Source organism: Bos grunniens, chromosome 9, assembly GCF_055505025.1.
Source record: "Bos grunniens cultivar Pamir isolate PY7600 chromosome 9, Bosgru_T2T1.0, whole genome shotgun sequence".
In the NCBI taxonomy this organism is placed as follows: Eukaryota; Metazoa; Chordata; class Mammalia; order Artiodactyla; family Bovidae; genus Bos; species Bos grunniens.
In genome coordinates, this window is record NC_141173.1 from 68,182,121 (window position 1) to 68,198,680 (window position 16,560).

Consider the following 16,560-nt stretch of genomic DNA (forward strand, 5'->3'; position numbering starts at 1 on the left):
TGCAAAAAGCCTCATAGGATGGATTTGACAGCATTTTATATTAAAACCAGATACATATTGAATTGCCCAAGTCTTGGTAATAATGTGTGTGTCAGAAGGGCAAATCTTCAAGTACCTTTCAACCACAATTCAGGATTTTATGTTTCTGTTCACAAAGTTGATGGCATACTAGAACCAGCTCAAACAGTAGAGTTTTTGCTTCTGTGAATGACTGACACATCAATTAGATTTCAATATTATTTTTCACACTTAATTTCTGTAGTTATCTTTAAAGTTGCCCATTTTAGTTGATAGCCAGAGTGCTGAACAGCATCTTCTCATATAGTTTAAGTGTTTAACCATTTCATACTACTTTGCAGAGTGCTGTGAAAAAAGTCTACATTAAGCCAGTTCTTTTAGAGATACAAATTGCTCTCTGTTTCTATTATTTTAATGTTTGACATTCATATGGTTATGGTTTTAATTTCGTTTTGCCTTTTGCTTGCTAAAACAGCTATAAATTCTTTATATGATCTTTTCTTCTTTTATATGTTGCTGCTGATTCAATAGAGAGGCACCCGATTACAAATGCTATTGATGGCAAGAATACTTGGTGGCAGAGTCCCAGTATTAAGAATGGAATTGAATACCATTATGTTACAATTACGCTGGATTTACAGCAGGTATAGTGCCTCTTTTTATTTATTGATTTTATCATTTTCTTCTTTGAAATTGTATTTGCATTTACTATTTTGTATACTTACTAATTCTTGGGTGAAAGGATACTCTTTTATTACCCTCCATTATTTTCTTGACACAGTGACAAAAGGACTTATTCATTTAGTATATTGTTATTTAAAAATATTTGGCATTTATTTTCTAAAGCACATTAAAATGAATTCACATGAGGAATTTAAAACTGAATTAGGAGCTGACTAATTAACCCTCTAACTAATGAGGACTAATGATAAGAATATTGATCAACAAAATTTTACAAAAATTTAAATTTTATTTTTGTTGGTCACACCACATGTCTTGTAGAATCTTAGTTCCCCAACCAGCGATGAAACCTGCACCCTCAGCAATGGAAGTGTGGAGTCCTAACCACTGGACCACCAGGGAATTCTCATGTTTTAACTTTTAAAATAATAGAGTGCTACTACTCTGTTCATGGTGTGTATACTAAAAGGTTCTTGGATAACAAGGCTCTTGAGTAAATTGCCTCTCATTACTGAGAGTTAAACAAGCTGTGGCAGTTGATTCTTAAACTTGGGCCAGTAAATGAGGTAACAAGCGTTGTAGATGTATAAAAGTTGATGTTAGAATTTGTGTGTTTGTGGCACACAGGTCTAGGTGCCTTCTATGCTTAATTTCTTTCTCCTTTCTGTTCACCATATTCAGCTCAGGTCGAAATGTTTAGTCAAGAATAACCATACGCCCAAATTATCTAGGGTTGCAAATAGGATGGAATCTGGAAGAATGTTCCTATATTTTACTGTTATTCCAAATACAAATTTTCTTTGATTGACTGAAGGCTGAGACTGGAAATATTGAGCCTAGATGACTTCTTTAAGTCAGCCTATTCCTCCCTCACTCTCTGCAGTCAGCACAGGAAAGACTCTCAGCCAGTCCTCCCTGACATTGGACGCAGAGCAGCAGAGGAGTTTGGGGTTAATGGAGATGTAGTTAAAATAGCTGATGACAGACACTGTACACTGTAGAGGTTGTGTTTTCACGTGTGGTCACAGTGGAGGAACGCACCAGCCATTGGGATTTAGTTACATTCTCAGGAGGCCAGATGGGCATTAGGCATCTCCCTAATGGATGCTCTTTGTCATCAACGGGAGTACAAACTGTCCCCCTTAGGTTCAGGACCGATTATGGCCAGGGTCCCCAGATTCAAGAATTGCAAAGAGCTATTTGGTGGGCCTCATGGCAGACACTCTTTCCACCTATCTGGAACTCATTTTGACCTGAGCAGCAGGGTAGTGGCAGGGACTCAGTACAGTAGCAATTGCCCACAGGTGTGGATTTATTTCTACTCATCATGTTAAGTTGCTTCAGTTGTATCAGACTCTGCAACCCCATGGACTGTAGCCTGCCACGCTTCTCTATCCTTGGGATTCTCCAGGCAAGAATAAGGGAGTGGGTTGCCATGCCCTCCTCAAGGGGATCTTCTTGCATTGCAGGTGGGTTCTTTGCCTCTAGCACCATCTGGGAAGCCCTTACTCATTTTCTACTCATATGGGCAACTGAATAGCAGCTTCGAGTTAATAGTATTTGTCAGGAAGTCTCATACTACAATCAGGGAAGGCAGGCAAACTATTACACTGATGAATTATGCTTCAGTGAAATCTTGTACATGAATTCCCTTAAAATCCTAGCCTCAAAACAGACTTCATCTCTCTCTGGATAAAGACAGGCTCGTCCTTTGCCAGTCACAGCAGTTGTCCCCTGTCGTATGGTCACTCAAAGTTGCCGTCTAACTTTCCAGTCAGGAATGAGGCTGCTGTCTATTGTCTTGGGTCATCTCCTGGGATAGAGAATCAATAAATAGTGATGTTTCATTGCTCAGGTTTACTCTCCACCTATGCTTTTAGATCACACATGGAGCAAGACACTCAACTATTAATATAATTTGGTCAAATCATGTATACTATTTTTTGAGCTCAACCACAGTAATGTTAACAGGCAGAGCTCATTTGATTGTGATTCATTTTATTGTGTTTCACAGGCATTTCATTTTTTTTTCTTTTTTTAAAAACTGGAGGATTGTGACAACTCTGTGGCCAACAAATCTCTTGGCACCATTTTCCCAACTGTATCTGTTCACCTCATGTCTCTGTGTCATATTTTGGTAATTCTTTCAGTATTCCAAACTTTTCCATTATCATTATATTTGATATGTAATCTGTGATCGGTGAGCTTTGATTTTTATTTATTACAACTGTTTATTTATTTATTTATTTATGATTTATTTATTACAACTGTTTTTTTGGATGAGTAGAAAATGAGTAAGGGTTTCCCAGATGGCCCTAGTGGTAAGGAACCCACCTGCAGTGAGCTTGTTTAGAGGCGTCCTGCACAGAGTGGTTGGGTGATGCCAGGTCTTGTATTCAACTGGTTTCCTTTGTGTGAGTTCTCACTCTTTGATACTCCGTAGGGTTAGTTCTCTGGTAGTCTAGGGTCTTGGAGTCAGTGCTCCCACTCCAAAGGCTCAGGGCTTGATCTCACAAAGGATTTTTTTCTCACTCTTGCAACGTGATTGTAAGAGTCAGCTGTGGCCTTCCTCTGCATCATCTTCATTCTGTGACTCAGGTGGAGGAAGAAATACCCTTGCACCCCTGGCTTGTGCCAAGTTAAGACTGCAGCCCTGATGATGAGACTTCTCATTCAGTGTCCTTTCCTCCATTCCATTTCCCCAAATGTGGCTGCTTGTAGAGGTGCTTACAACGTGGCTGACGCTCTGCCCAAGCCATACATGGAGGCCTGGGCTCTGGTACCCTAGGGCAGAGGATATGAAGGCAAAGGAAGCCAGCAGCCTTCCTTCCGTGGGACTCACCCTAGGTAAGGTGGCCACAGCAGGGATGCTTGTTACCCCAGAGGCAGAGGGTACGACAGAGCACATGACACAGTGGCAAGGGGCATTGTGTTCCAGGTGCCAAAGCCACAGCTCCCCAAAGATGCCAACCTGGTGATGCAAGTAGGGGGAGAAACCTCTTCACCCAGACCTCGTGAGATGAGCCGGGTCAGGTGGAGGGGGCGGACCAGCAAGGTCTATTACAACTTTTTGGGGTCCATGAACCATGGTCGTATATAAGAAGATGAATTTAGTAACTGTTGCATGTGTTCTGACTGCTCACTAATCAGTCATTTCCTCATCTCTCTTCCTCTCTTTGGGCCTTTCTATTGCCTGAGACATAAAACATTGAAATTACTAACCCTGCAGTTAATAACCTTGCAATAGCTTCTGAGTGTTCAAATGAAAGGAACAGTTGCATATCTCTCACTTTGTAATCAAAAGCTAGAATTAAATAAGCTTAATGAGAAAGGCATGTCAAAAGCCAAGATAGGCAGAAGGCTAGTCCTCTTGCAACAGTTAGTCAAGTTTTGAATGCAAAGGATAAGTTTTTAAAGGAAACTAAAAGTGCCACTGCAATGAATACACAAATGATTAGGAAGCAAGGTAGCATTATTGCTGACCTGTGAACATTTTATTGATCTTGACAGATCAAACTAGCTATGCTGCTAAGTCACTTCAGTCGTGTCCGACTCTGTGCAACCCCATGGACTGCAGCCCACCAGGCTCCTCCGTCCATGGGATTTTCCAGGCAAGAGTACTGGAGTGGGGTGCCATTGCCTGGAACCTCAACAAATCTCAGGCACTCAGGAACACACTATCTTTACAATATTCTGACACTCACTAGCATATTCTGACACTCACTAGCATATTCCAGAACTCATACTGCTCTGATTCTCCCCACACTGACACACATTTACATACCTCTGTCACTAAACCCACATGAGCAGTCACTAGAACTTCATACATTACCCTGCCTCTTCTTTATAGGGCGTCCTGGTGGCTCAGATGGTAAAGAATCTGCCTTCTATGTGGGAGACCAGCCTTCCCTTAAGCCAAAGCCTAATCCAGAGCTAGGCCCTCAATTCAGTTCAGTCACTCAGTCGTGTCTGACTCTTTGCAACCACATGAATTGCAGCACGCCAGGCCTCCCTGTTCATCACCAACTCCCGGATTTTACCCAAACTCATGTCCATCGAGTCAGTGATGCCATCCAGCCATCTCATCCTCTGTCGTCCCCTTCTCCTCGTGCCCCCAAACTCTCCCAGCATCAGGGTCTTTTCCAATGAGTCAACTCTTCACATGAGGTGGCCAAAGTACTGGAGTTTCAGCTTCAGCATCAGTCCTTCCAATAAACTCCCAGGACTGATCTCCTTTAGGATGGACTGGTTGGATCTCCTTGCAGTCCCAGGGACTCTCAAGAGTCTTCTCCAACACTGCCCTAGCTCTGTTCAATTGTACAGAGGCTGAGAGAAGTGAGGAAGCTGCAGAACAAAGCTGTGAAGCCAGTAGAGAATGATTTATGAGGTTTAAAGAAAGAAGGCATATCCATAACATGTAAGTGTCAGGTAAAGCAGCAAATGCTGATATAGATGAGATGCAAGCTGCAGCAAGTTATGCAGAGGATAATCATGAAAATAGGGGCAACAGATTTTCAATAGTCTTCTATTGGAAGAAGATGCCATCTAGGACTTTTATAGCTAGAGACAAGAAGTCAATACATGGCTTTAAAATCTTTAAAGGACAGGCTGGCTTTCTCTTAGCCTGTAAGGGCTAATGTAGCCAGTGACTTGAAGGTAAGGCCAATGCCCATTTACCATTCCAGAAATCCCAGGGCCCATGTGAATCGTGTTTAATCTATTAATACTATGCCTGTGCTCTATAAATGGAACAACAAAGCCTAGATGATTGCAAGCTGTTTTCAAGGTGGTTTACTGAATATTTTAAGCCTACTGTTGAGAACTATTGCTAGAAAAAAAAAAGATTCTTTCATAATATTACTGCTCATTGACAACACATCTAGTCACCCAAGAGCTCTGATAGACATGTACAGTAAGATTTATGTGGTTTTCATGCTTGCTAACACAAGATCCATTATGCAGTCCATGGATCAAGGAATCATTTCAACTTCTATGTATTATTATTTAAGAAATATATTTTGTAAGACTACAGCTGTCATAGATAGTGATTCTTCTGATGTATCAGGGCAAAATAAATTGAAAATTTTGGAAAGGATTCAACATGTTAGATGACATTAAGAAATTAGTGATGCATAGGAAGAGCTCAAAATATCAACATTGATAGGAGTTTGGAAGAAGTTGATTTTAACCCTAATGGATGACTTGGAGCAGTTCAAGACTTTACTAGAGAAAGTAACTACAGATGAGGTTGAAATAGCAAGAGAACTGGAATTAGAAATGGAGCTTCAGATATGATTGAATTCCTGCAACCTCATGATTAACAGATGGGGAGTTGCTTTTTATGGATGACCAAGGAAACTGGTTCCCTGACATGGAATCTACTCCTGGTGACAATGTTGTAAGGAGTGTTGACATGACAAAAGAAGGAATTAGAATATTACATATCTTAGTTGACAAAGTAGCAGCAGTGTTTGAAAGGATTGCTTCCAGTTTTGAAAGTATTTGAGTGACATGCTATCAAATAGCATTGCATGCTACAGAGAAGTTGTTCATGAAAGGAAGAGTAAATCAATGCAGCAGTGTTGTCTTATTTTAAGAAATTGCCACAACCACCCCAACCTTCAGCAACCACTACCTTGATATTCAGCAGCCATTAACTTCCAATCGAGACTCAATACCAGCAAAAAGATGGTGACTCGCTGAAGGATCAGATATATTTAGCATTTTTTTAGCAATAAAGTATTTTAAAATTGAGATATGGTTTTTTTTTTTTTTTAGACACAGTATTGTTGCTCACTTAATAGACTTCAATATAGTGTAAACTTTTATATGCACTAGGAAACCAAAAAAATTCATATGACTCACTTCATTGAAATATTCACCTTATTGCAGTGGTCTGGAATTGAACCTGCAGCATCTCCAAAGTATGCCTGTATTTGTCATTAAAAAGAGTAGCATTTTTTCCTTCTAATTTATAACTGAATGATGCAGTCACAAGTTTTTACTAAATCATTTTTATTCAATATACTGACCATTATTAATTCGACAGGTCAAAGTGTGCATCTGAAAATCCATTTTTTCAACAAAGTTATTTCGATTTTCCCATTTTCTTTGCATCTCCCCTCATACATTCCCACATGGTATCTCAAGAGGTATTGTGGACTTGTTTTCCTATTCTTTCATTTATCTCTTTCGTTTAATGGCCTTAAGTTGAGCGAATACTCAGACATCTTTTATGGTTCAGTCTTCATAACAAGTGGCAGAAATATGTTTATAAGATCTATTTACCTGTCTGAAATACACCTGGTGGAAGTGGTATAGAGATGTGTCCTCATATGGTCTCATAACCCCAGATGGCACCCACCCATGTCCTTATTCACTTCAGCCCTTCTTACCGCCTGTAAATCAACTCATCATGTGTTCAAGAGAAGGGGAAAGCAATTTACAAAATAAAATACATCCTTATTTCTGCTTGTCTCAAGGTTTTAATTTAGGCAATGATTTAATGATATAAAAAGCTAAACAGGTTTTGTTACCAGATTTTATACGGGAATTCCACAGACAGGAAAGGGCTTTAGACCTCTTGTTTGGTGTCAGGCTTTGAGTAACAAACTGAATAGGTTCTTAGAACCTATTCAATTAAGGAGCAAAGCTGCAGGAAGGCATATTATAATGCATTGGCAACATAGAAAATGTGGACATCTTTATTACTTCATTTGTTTCTCACAATTAGCCTATAAGGTAGCTAGTATTATTATCCCTTTTAATAGTTGAAGAATGCTGAGACTTTAAAAAGTTAAGTGACTTGGCCTTTTAATAAAGTCTGTTACAGGTAGGACTGGAATTTCATCCTGAGTTGTCTGAATTCGGACTCCAAACTATGCCAGTATTTACTAAATTGGCATCTGAAGACCTAATTTAGGGAAAATTTTTGGTATATAGTGTCAAGGGGTCCATACATTGTTTGGGTTCAAGAAATACCAGATTATCCTCTCAGTTATATGGGAAAGTACAGCCAACATCTCTTTTGTCATAAAACATCTCATTTTCTACTACACTTCAGCATGTCTTCAAAATAGCATAACTTCAGTCTTTTTCACCTACAGCATGAAGGATTAAAGGGTTATTCATCATTATATGGCTATTATTCAGCTGGGAGACAAGGGCATCAGTTTTATAATGAATAGGTAAATATCACTAAATGTTTATTTGCCATTGATTCGGCAAGAGGTTTGACCATTTATTAGTTCTCCTTTTTATTTTGAAATGCATGAATTTCAACAAGCGCCAGTTTTATTTTTTTTTGTCATTGATATATAGTTGGCTTCTCTGTGAAATACTTTTAATAAATTGCTATTTTAAATAGCAGTCACCACTACATTTCCTTGATTGCATCATTACAGATTATACTGGGGAATTTCTCTGGTATTTTAACATTCAAGGTAAGTATTAGAAAAAAAATATAATACTTACTGAGAAGAAAGTAGGTACTTATTTTACAAATTTAGGTTTTTATTATTATGGAATTATTAATTTTTCCCAATTCTACTATTTACTCACATCATATATTGAGCAAATAATTTAATCATGCTGGTACTCCGAGTTCTAGATTAGCAAAATAAATATTATAACATCATGGCAAGAAATTGAAATAAGGATAATAGCAATGTAACAACTAAATTCCATCTGACAATTACAGTTATTGTAAACAACCTAGTATCAGCATAAACTTGAAAAAAAAATCCCCAGTATAATGGCAAAGATTAATAAGATGTCTATCCAACCAGATTTTCACTATAATATGTGTTAGAATATCTGATCTCATTTTGTTTCTTTTTAAAATCTGGCCAGTTTCTTAGACCTGCCCTTTGGTTTGTTTAGGAAGAGAGTTGATTGGCAAGTAGGTTAAAACACAGAGGGGCAGCTTTTTAAAAGACCATTAAAAACCAGATTCATATTCATTCCTATATAATCCAGGTATGCCACAGAATTAGTTATGTGGGAATCTCCATTATTTCAATAAGTAATTCCCTTCTCTTCCTGATTTATCCCCCAAAACTAAAAATACATTTGTCAAGAAAAATTGTCTTCCAACTGCAGAGGTCAACTCTATATCTTATTGACCTGAATATTTTATTCATTGACCTTATAGAACCATATCTAGTGAGACTGGTTAACAGTTTAAAAAGACAGCTATGCTTTAGAGGAGATTGAATTAATATTTCTATATAAATATTACTATAGTTTTGAAATCTGTGTGAATAGTATGCTGTTGTTGTTTAGTCACTCAGTCGTGTCTGACTCTTTTGCGACCCCATGACTGTGGCCTACCAGGCTTCACTGTCCATGGGATTTCCCAGACAGTAATACTGGAGTGGGTTGCCATTTCCTTCTCCAGGGGATCTTCCTGACTCAGGGATTGAACCCATGTCTCCTGCACTGGCATTCAGATTCTTTACCACAGAACCATCAGGGACTCTTGTGAATTACATAGAACCATTTTTTCTTGAACTGTTAATGTAATTAATCCCTTATGTAATAATAAAGCATGAAAAGCATAGGATAGGTACAGTTAACAGGTAGAAAGGGGTTGTAAATGATATTCGTGCATTTAATATCCCTTTATATAAATTAAAGGGCTTCTTAGATGGCTCAGTGGTAAAGAATCTTCCTACCAATGCAAGAGATGGAGGAGAAGCGAGTTCAATCCCTGGGCTGAGAAGATCTCCTGAAGCAGGAAATGGCAACCCACTCCAGTATTCTGGCCTGGAAAATTCCATGGACAGAGGAACCTGGCAGGCTACAGTCCATGGGATCTCAAAGAGGCAGGCGTGACTGAGCACACACACATCTATAAATAAGGAAGACACACATGTGATATATTAAAAAGTCAGGCAAGATTTACACAGTCCCGTTTGAATACGGTTCTCTTCAACAAAGTCTATTTGATCTGTCTCTGGGAGACCTGCTAGATTGCACATTCTTGAGGACAGCGTTCACAGACTGTTTCTACCCCTCATGGCACTCAGCATCTGTCAGGAATTCAGCAGATGTGATGAAAGTATGGTTCATGATTGCTCTTCAAATCACTGAATTTTTTTCTTGGTATTATTTGTGTCACTGCTAAATTGATGAATATATAACTATAGTGGAGATTATAATCTACACATTCAAAATTTTCTATATGACACGTCTTGTTTAGTATAGCAGAATATAATTAAATTCACAGTTCCTTACTTTAGTGTTTTTTTAAGATCATTGATTCATGTCACAAGTAGGATATGTGATTAATTAGAAAGCCTATTCTCTCTCTAAATAAATTTGTGCTGACCTGTTAATCACTGCTTTCCTGTGTAGCTCAGTTGGTAAAGCATCTCCCTGCAATGTGGGAGACCTGGGTTCAATTCCTGGGTTGGGAAGTTCCCCTGGAGAGGAAATGGCAACCCACTCCAGTATTCTTGCCTGGAGAATCCCATGGACAGAGGAGCCTGGCAGGCTACCGTTCATGGGATCACAGGAGTCAGACACGACATAGTGCTATATTTCTTTTCTTTCTTTTAAATCACTAATAAAGGTGACTACCAGCTTTACTGTCTTATGCAGAACATTAGTTCTGGTTGTCTCCCCTTCACTTTACTTTCAACACTGCACTCACATTGATCTTAGCACAAAATCAGATCAGATCTTACAAAATCAGATCAGATCACTCCTTTCACAAAAGCTTTAATGGTACTTGATGGAAAAAGCACAATTACCCACATGGATTTATAAGCTCTTTACCTTACCTGCTTTCATCTCTGGTCTCAATCTCCCCTTTCCAGTTACTCCACTGGCTACTTTACTGGCTCTTGAAATCCTTTGCACTTGCTGTTTCTTCTGTCTGGAATCATTTTCCTCTCTTTTCATATAGTCTGTTTCCCTATTTCCTTTGGATTTTTACTCAAATATCCTGTTCTTTGCAGGAATTGCCTTGATAATCTTACTTAAACTTGCAAACCCCTCCCTACTTACTAACTCATTTCCCTGCTTTATTTTTCTGCATAAAATTCATGGCTATCTTGTTCATTTGCTCAGTCATGTCCAACTCTTTATGACCCCAAGGACTGCAGCACGTCAGGCTTCCCTTTCCTTCACTGTCTCCCAGAGTCTGCTCAAACTCATGTCCATTGAGTCGGTGCTGCCATCCAACCATCTCATCCTCTGTTGCCCCCTTCTCCTCTTGCCCTCAATCTTTCCCAGCATTAGGATCTTTTCCAGTTGGTCAGTTCTTCACATCAAGTGGCCAAAATATTGGAGCCTCAGCTTTCAATGAATATCCAGCATTGATTTCCTTTAGGATTGACTGGTTTGATCTCCTTGCTGTCCAAGGAACTCTCAAGAGTCTTCTCCAGCACCACAGTTTGTAAGCATCAATTCTTTGGTACTCAGCGTTCTTTGTGATCTAATGCTTAATCTGTACATGACTACTAGAAAAACCATATCTTTGACTATATGTACCTTTGTTGGCAAGGTGCTGTCTCAGCTTTTTAATACACCCTCTTGTTTTGTCATAGCTTTTCTTCCAAGGAGCAAGCATCTTTTAGTTTAGTGGCTGCAGTCACCATCCACGGTGATTTTGGAGCCCAGTAAAATAAAATATGCCACTGTTTCTACTTTTTCCCTATGTATTTGCTATGAAATAATGGCTATCTAACTTACTAACTTGGCTGCCTAACTTACTGCATATTTTTTTTATAGCTTTTCCTCAACTTATGAGATCGCATTCCAATAAACCAATAACAAATTGAAAATATTATAGGCTGAAAATGCATTTAACACACCCAACTTACCAAACATCATAGCTCAGCTGAGCCTGCCTTAAACATGCTCAGAACACCCACTGAAAAAATCACCTAACACAGGCATTCCTTATAATAAAGTGTTAAATATTTCACCAGTAATTTATTGAATGCTGTACTGAAAATGAAGAACAGAATGGTTGTGTGCGTTCAGAGTGTGGTTACTAAGTGTATCAGTTTCTTACTCTCCTGATCCTGTGACTGACTTGTGACTTGCTGTTCATGGCCCTGTTCAGCATCATAAGAGAGCATCATTCCACTTATCTCAAGGCTGGAAAAGTTCCAAATCCAAAGTCTGAAGTGAAGCATAGTAAGTCTAGGACCATCTGTATTTATGTTGAATGTTGTTTATCTCGCCTTTCAAAATTTTCATGAGAGTGGAGATACTTTTTTCTTTTTTGTTTTTGAATTGCCACATTCTAAACCCTTGGAGTAGTATTCAACATATAAGAGATATTCTATATATTTATATTATATTTTATAGATTTATATTAAATGACTAAATGATTGAATGAATAAACAGTTAAAACATCAACTCATAGTGTAAGAATTTTATTAAAGCTGATACTTGAAGAAATATTCTCACCGTGTTTCTTATGATAAAACATGCTGTGCATTTTTAAATGTATGCTTTTTCCTTTAAGTCTCAGGTTAAACAGCATGAAGTAAGTTTTCTTACTAATCCTTTTACTAAACATGTTCTAAATTTCAGTCATATTTGCCATAATCTGTGTGACTTTACCACATTTATAGCTTTATTTGGGTAAAGCAGATTTTAATTTTTAATAAATTTTAAGTCTTCCTTTGTAACACAGAAGTCTAGAACTGTAATTTTTTAATTGATATTTTAAAATTTTCTAGTGGAAAATGTATATAAGGGGGAAAATGCCATCAGAGTGCTGTTTAAACAAGATTCTAGACAAAGGATATTTTGTGTTTTGATGTAAATAGCTAATAAATAAATTCTTGCAACATCATGAAAATGTAAATTTTTAGGAGATGCAGGTCCTCTTTCAAATAGTGTCAAGATGACTGCCCTGGGAAATGATTCTTGAAGCCAGGGCGTAACTTAGAGAATTGTTTATTTAAAAATAGAGATAATAATACATGATGAAAAGATCTGTTAAATATCTGTGGGAAACTATCTGTTAAAAATTTTAAATCATACTGATTCTGTTATGAAAAGTCTGAACAGGACTGCCTAAAATAGACTGAACGTGGGCAATATTTCACAACTGTCTGATGACTTCCACACATGAAATACAACTATTTCCTCATGTTGGTGGATTAGTGTGTATTCTCCTGCTATATTCTTGGAGTCTAGTTTTCACTTACTATAATAATTATATATAGTTATACATTATATACTGTGGTTAGTCATTCAGTCATGTCCGACCCTGCGATCCCATGGACTGTAGCCCAGCAAGCTCCTCTGTCCATGGAATTCTCCAGGCAGGAATACTGGAGTAGGTTGCCATGCCCTTCTACAGGGAATCTTCCCAAGCAAGGGATAGAACCCAGGTCTCTGCAATGCAGGTGGATTCTTTGCTATCTGAGCCACCAGTGAAGCCCAGTTATACACCATCAGTCAGTCAGGTCAGTGGCTCAGTCGGTCCGACTCTCTGCGACCCCGTGAACCGCAGCACGCCAGGCCTCCCTGTCCATCACCAACTCCCGGAGTTCACTCAGACTCACGTCCATCCAGTCAGTGATGCCATCCAGCCATCTCGTCCTTTGTCGTCCCCTTTTCCTCCTGCCCCAATCCCTCCCAGCATCAGAGTCTTTTCCAATGAGTCAACTCTTCTCATGAGGTGGCCAAAGTACTGGAGTTTCAGCTTTAGCATCATTCCTTCCAAAGAAATCCCAGGGCTGATCTCCTTCAGAATGGACTGGTTGGATCTCCTTGCACCATGCTGCTGCTGCTGCTGCTGCTGCTGCATCGCTTTAGTCATGTCCGACTCTGTGCGACCCCATAGACGGCAGCCCACCAGGCTTCCTGTCCCTGGGATTCTCCAGGCAAGAACACTGGAGTGGGTTGCCATTGCCTTCTCCAATGCATGGAAGTGAAAAGTGAAAGTGAAGTTGCTCAGTCATGTCCGACTCTAGGGACCCCATGGTCTGCAGCCTACCAGGCTCCTCTGTCCATGGGATTTTCTAGGCAAAAGTACTGGAGTAGGGTGCCATTGCCTTCTCCGTTCTTGCACCATATGCACATATCAATTAGAGGTTTTTTCCTAGAAGTTGACTGTATATTTAACTATATATTTAGGTTATGTGATAGCATGTGTGTTTTAATTTGTAGATCATACTTGTTTTCAGTATGATCCTGAGTCTTAAAAATACAAAAATGGCAAGAAGGATGAGTATGAGGCTACGAAGGAGTAGATATAATTTTGCCCACTTCTGTTTCCCGATCTATCACTTGTAAGTTCATCTTCATTTGGTAAATTGTCCTACTTTTATGCTCCTCAATTTGCTCATATGGAAAATAGAATTAATAGCACCACTTCTTTCCGAAGAAGACTGTTATAAGAATGAAGTGATGTAATATAGGCAAGTAGCCAGTATGCTACCACACAGTAGTTGATAGTAACTAATACTTCCTGGCCTTCTACACTGGTAATGATTCTGAGCAGAGAACAAATAGGCTTCCCTGGTAACTCAGCTGGTAAAGAATCCACCTATAATGCAGGACACCCTGGTTCAATTCCTGGGTCTGGAAGATCCTGTGGGAAAGGGATAGGCTACCCACTTTAGTAAACATGGGCTTCCCTGATGGCTCAGATGGTAAAGAATTCTCCTGCAATGGGGGAAACCTGGGTTTGATCCCTGGGTTGGGAAGATCCCCTGGAGAAGGGAATGGCAACACACTCCAGTATTCTAGCCTGGAGAATCCCCATGGACAGAGGAGCCTGGCAGATTAAAGTCCATGGGGTCACAAAGAGCTGGACACAACTAAGTGACTAAGAACAGCACAGAGAACAAATGGGCTAGAATTGTAATGAGCGTGACTTAAAAAAGCAAAAGTAAAGCTGGTTCAACAGTTCAAAAACAGCTTGATTGTTGGGGTATTTGAAGGCTACCTATAAAGTTCACTTGGCATGCAACTTGAAGAAATTATGTCCCCTCCCTCTTGAACCTCCCTTTACCCCCACCCATTCCCATCCCTCTAGGTCGTCGCAGTGCACTGGGTTGACCTCCCTGTGTTATACAGCAACCTCCCTGGATAAATAAACAATTCAACTACATACTACTCACAACATATATGCCTTCAATATAAAGACCATATAATGAACCCAAAAAAGTATATTATGTAAACACTAACAAAAAGGAAGCTAGTGAAGCTACAAGAGTAAATCTTCCATTTGAGAGCCTAGGATTGAAACATATATGTTACCATGTGTAAGGTTTACTTTTGGAGCTTCACTGGCTTCCTTTGTTAGTGTTTACACAAAATAGATTTTTTGGTTTACTCTGGGGTCTTTATATTTAAGAAGTGTCTGTTGTAAGCAGTATGTAGCTGAATTGTTTATTTAACTAGTCTAGTGGTCACTGCCTTTAAATTGGATATTTAATTGTTTGCATTTAATATCAATCACTATTAATATTTGGGTTCAAAATGCCATATTCCCATTTGTTTTCTGTTTGTCTTATTTTTGTCATATTTTTCCATCTGACTTTAGTTTTTTTAGATATTGAAGATTTTTTCCCATTTACTCTATTTCTTCTTTCATTAAATTATTATTAAAAATTATTATAAATTATTAATAAAAGATCCAATGCAATCTTTTATTACTTGCATTAATTACCATAAATATTACAGCATGCATTTTTGATTTCAGAACTTGCTATAAATTGGTACTTTTACCACTTCCCAGACAAGGCAAAAGACCTTATGACATTTTAACTCTATACTCTCCACTCACCCCCCATTTTCCCTCACTCCAGTTAGATTGTGACCTATAGTTCTGGTGTGTTTAATCCTATGTATATATTAAGCTCCAGAAGTAGTCATTACACTATCATAAATAAGCCATATTCATTTAATTTTAAAAACATGTTTAACTTTTTCTGTTGCTCTTTGTTAATTCTTTTGTTAGTATACTTTTGTATAAGGTCATTTTCCTCTTTTTACTTTTTGATGATGTGCTGGTGACAGATCCTCTCAATTTTTTTCCCAAAAGTGTTTATTTTCCCTTTAATTTTGATTTATATATTTCATTAGGAATAAAATTATAATTTAGAAGTTTTTGCCAACACTTTTACAATTTTGTATCATCATTGCCTGACTTTGATAATTTATATGGTGAAGTCAGTAAGCGTCTCATTGCTTCTTCTTTGAAAGGAAGGTGTCTTTTTTTTTTACTTTGAAGGTTTTATGTCTTTGTCTTTTGTTTTACAAGTTTTACTACAGTGTGTTTAGGAATGATTTCATTTGTATAAATAAACTGGTTGGGATTCAAAACCTTCTAGATTCTATGGTTGATGTATTTCTCTGGTTTGTTAATCTCCCAGCCAGTATTTCCTCAATTGGTGTTCCTGTCCACTTTTTCTCTTCTATTTCTGGGACTTCAGATACACATATGTTAAATTTTTCCTAATGTGCATTATATATTTTATACTTGTCTTGATTTTCTTCTTTTCTCTCTCTCAGGCTTTCTTTATACATATTCTGGTGTCCTATTTTTTCAGTATATTAATGCTTTCTTTTGTTTGATCTCATCTTCTATTAAATGCATTTACTGAATTCTTAATTTCAATAAATCTATTTTCCAGTTCTAGAGTTTCCATTTGACACTTTAAAAATAGATTCCAGTCTACTTTTTCATTTAGTCATCTGGAACACATTAATTATAGTTATTTTTAATTACATTTCTGATTACTAACATTTGAAACATGTGTGAGTGTGTTTCTATTTTCTTTTTCTCCCTTCTTGGTTAACTGGTTCATGGAAAGCTTGGTAGTTTTTTTTTTAATTTTAAGTAATATATATTGTGTCTGAAATTTTCTAAAAATTCTCTTA

At 38.1% G+C, this 16,560-nt stretch overlaps 1 protein-coding gene across 3 annotated transcripts in view; it reads left to right on the plus strand.

Moving 5' to 3' along the window:
- The window catches only part of LAMA2 (laminin subunit alpha 2), a 707,472-nt gene that overhangs the window by 168,127 nt on the left and 522,785 nt on the right, over nucleotides 1-16,560 (plus strand). For all 3 annotated transcript variants that reach the window (XM_086317880.1, XM_086317878.1, XM_086317879.1), the window contains exon 3: nucleotides 550-662. In XM_086317880.1, the coding sequence (XP_086174006.1) occupies nucleotides 550-662 (113 nt within the window). The remainder of the gene's footprint in view (nucleotides 1-549; nucleotides 663-16,560) is intronic.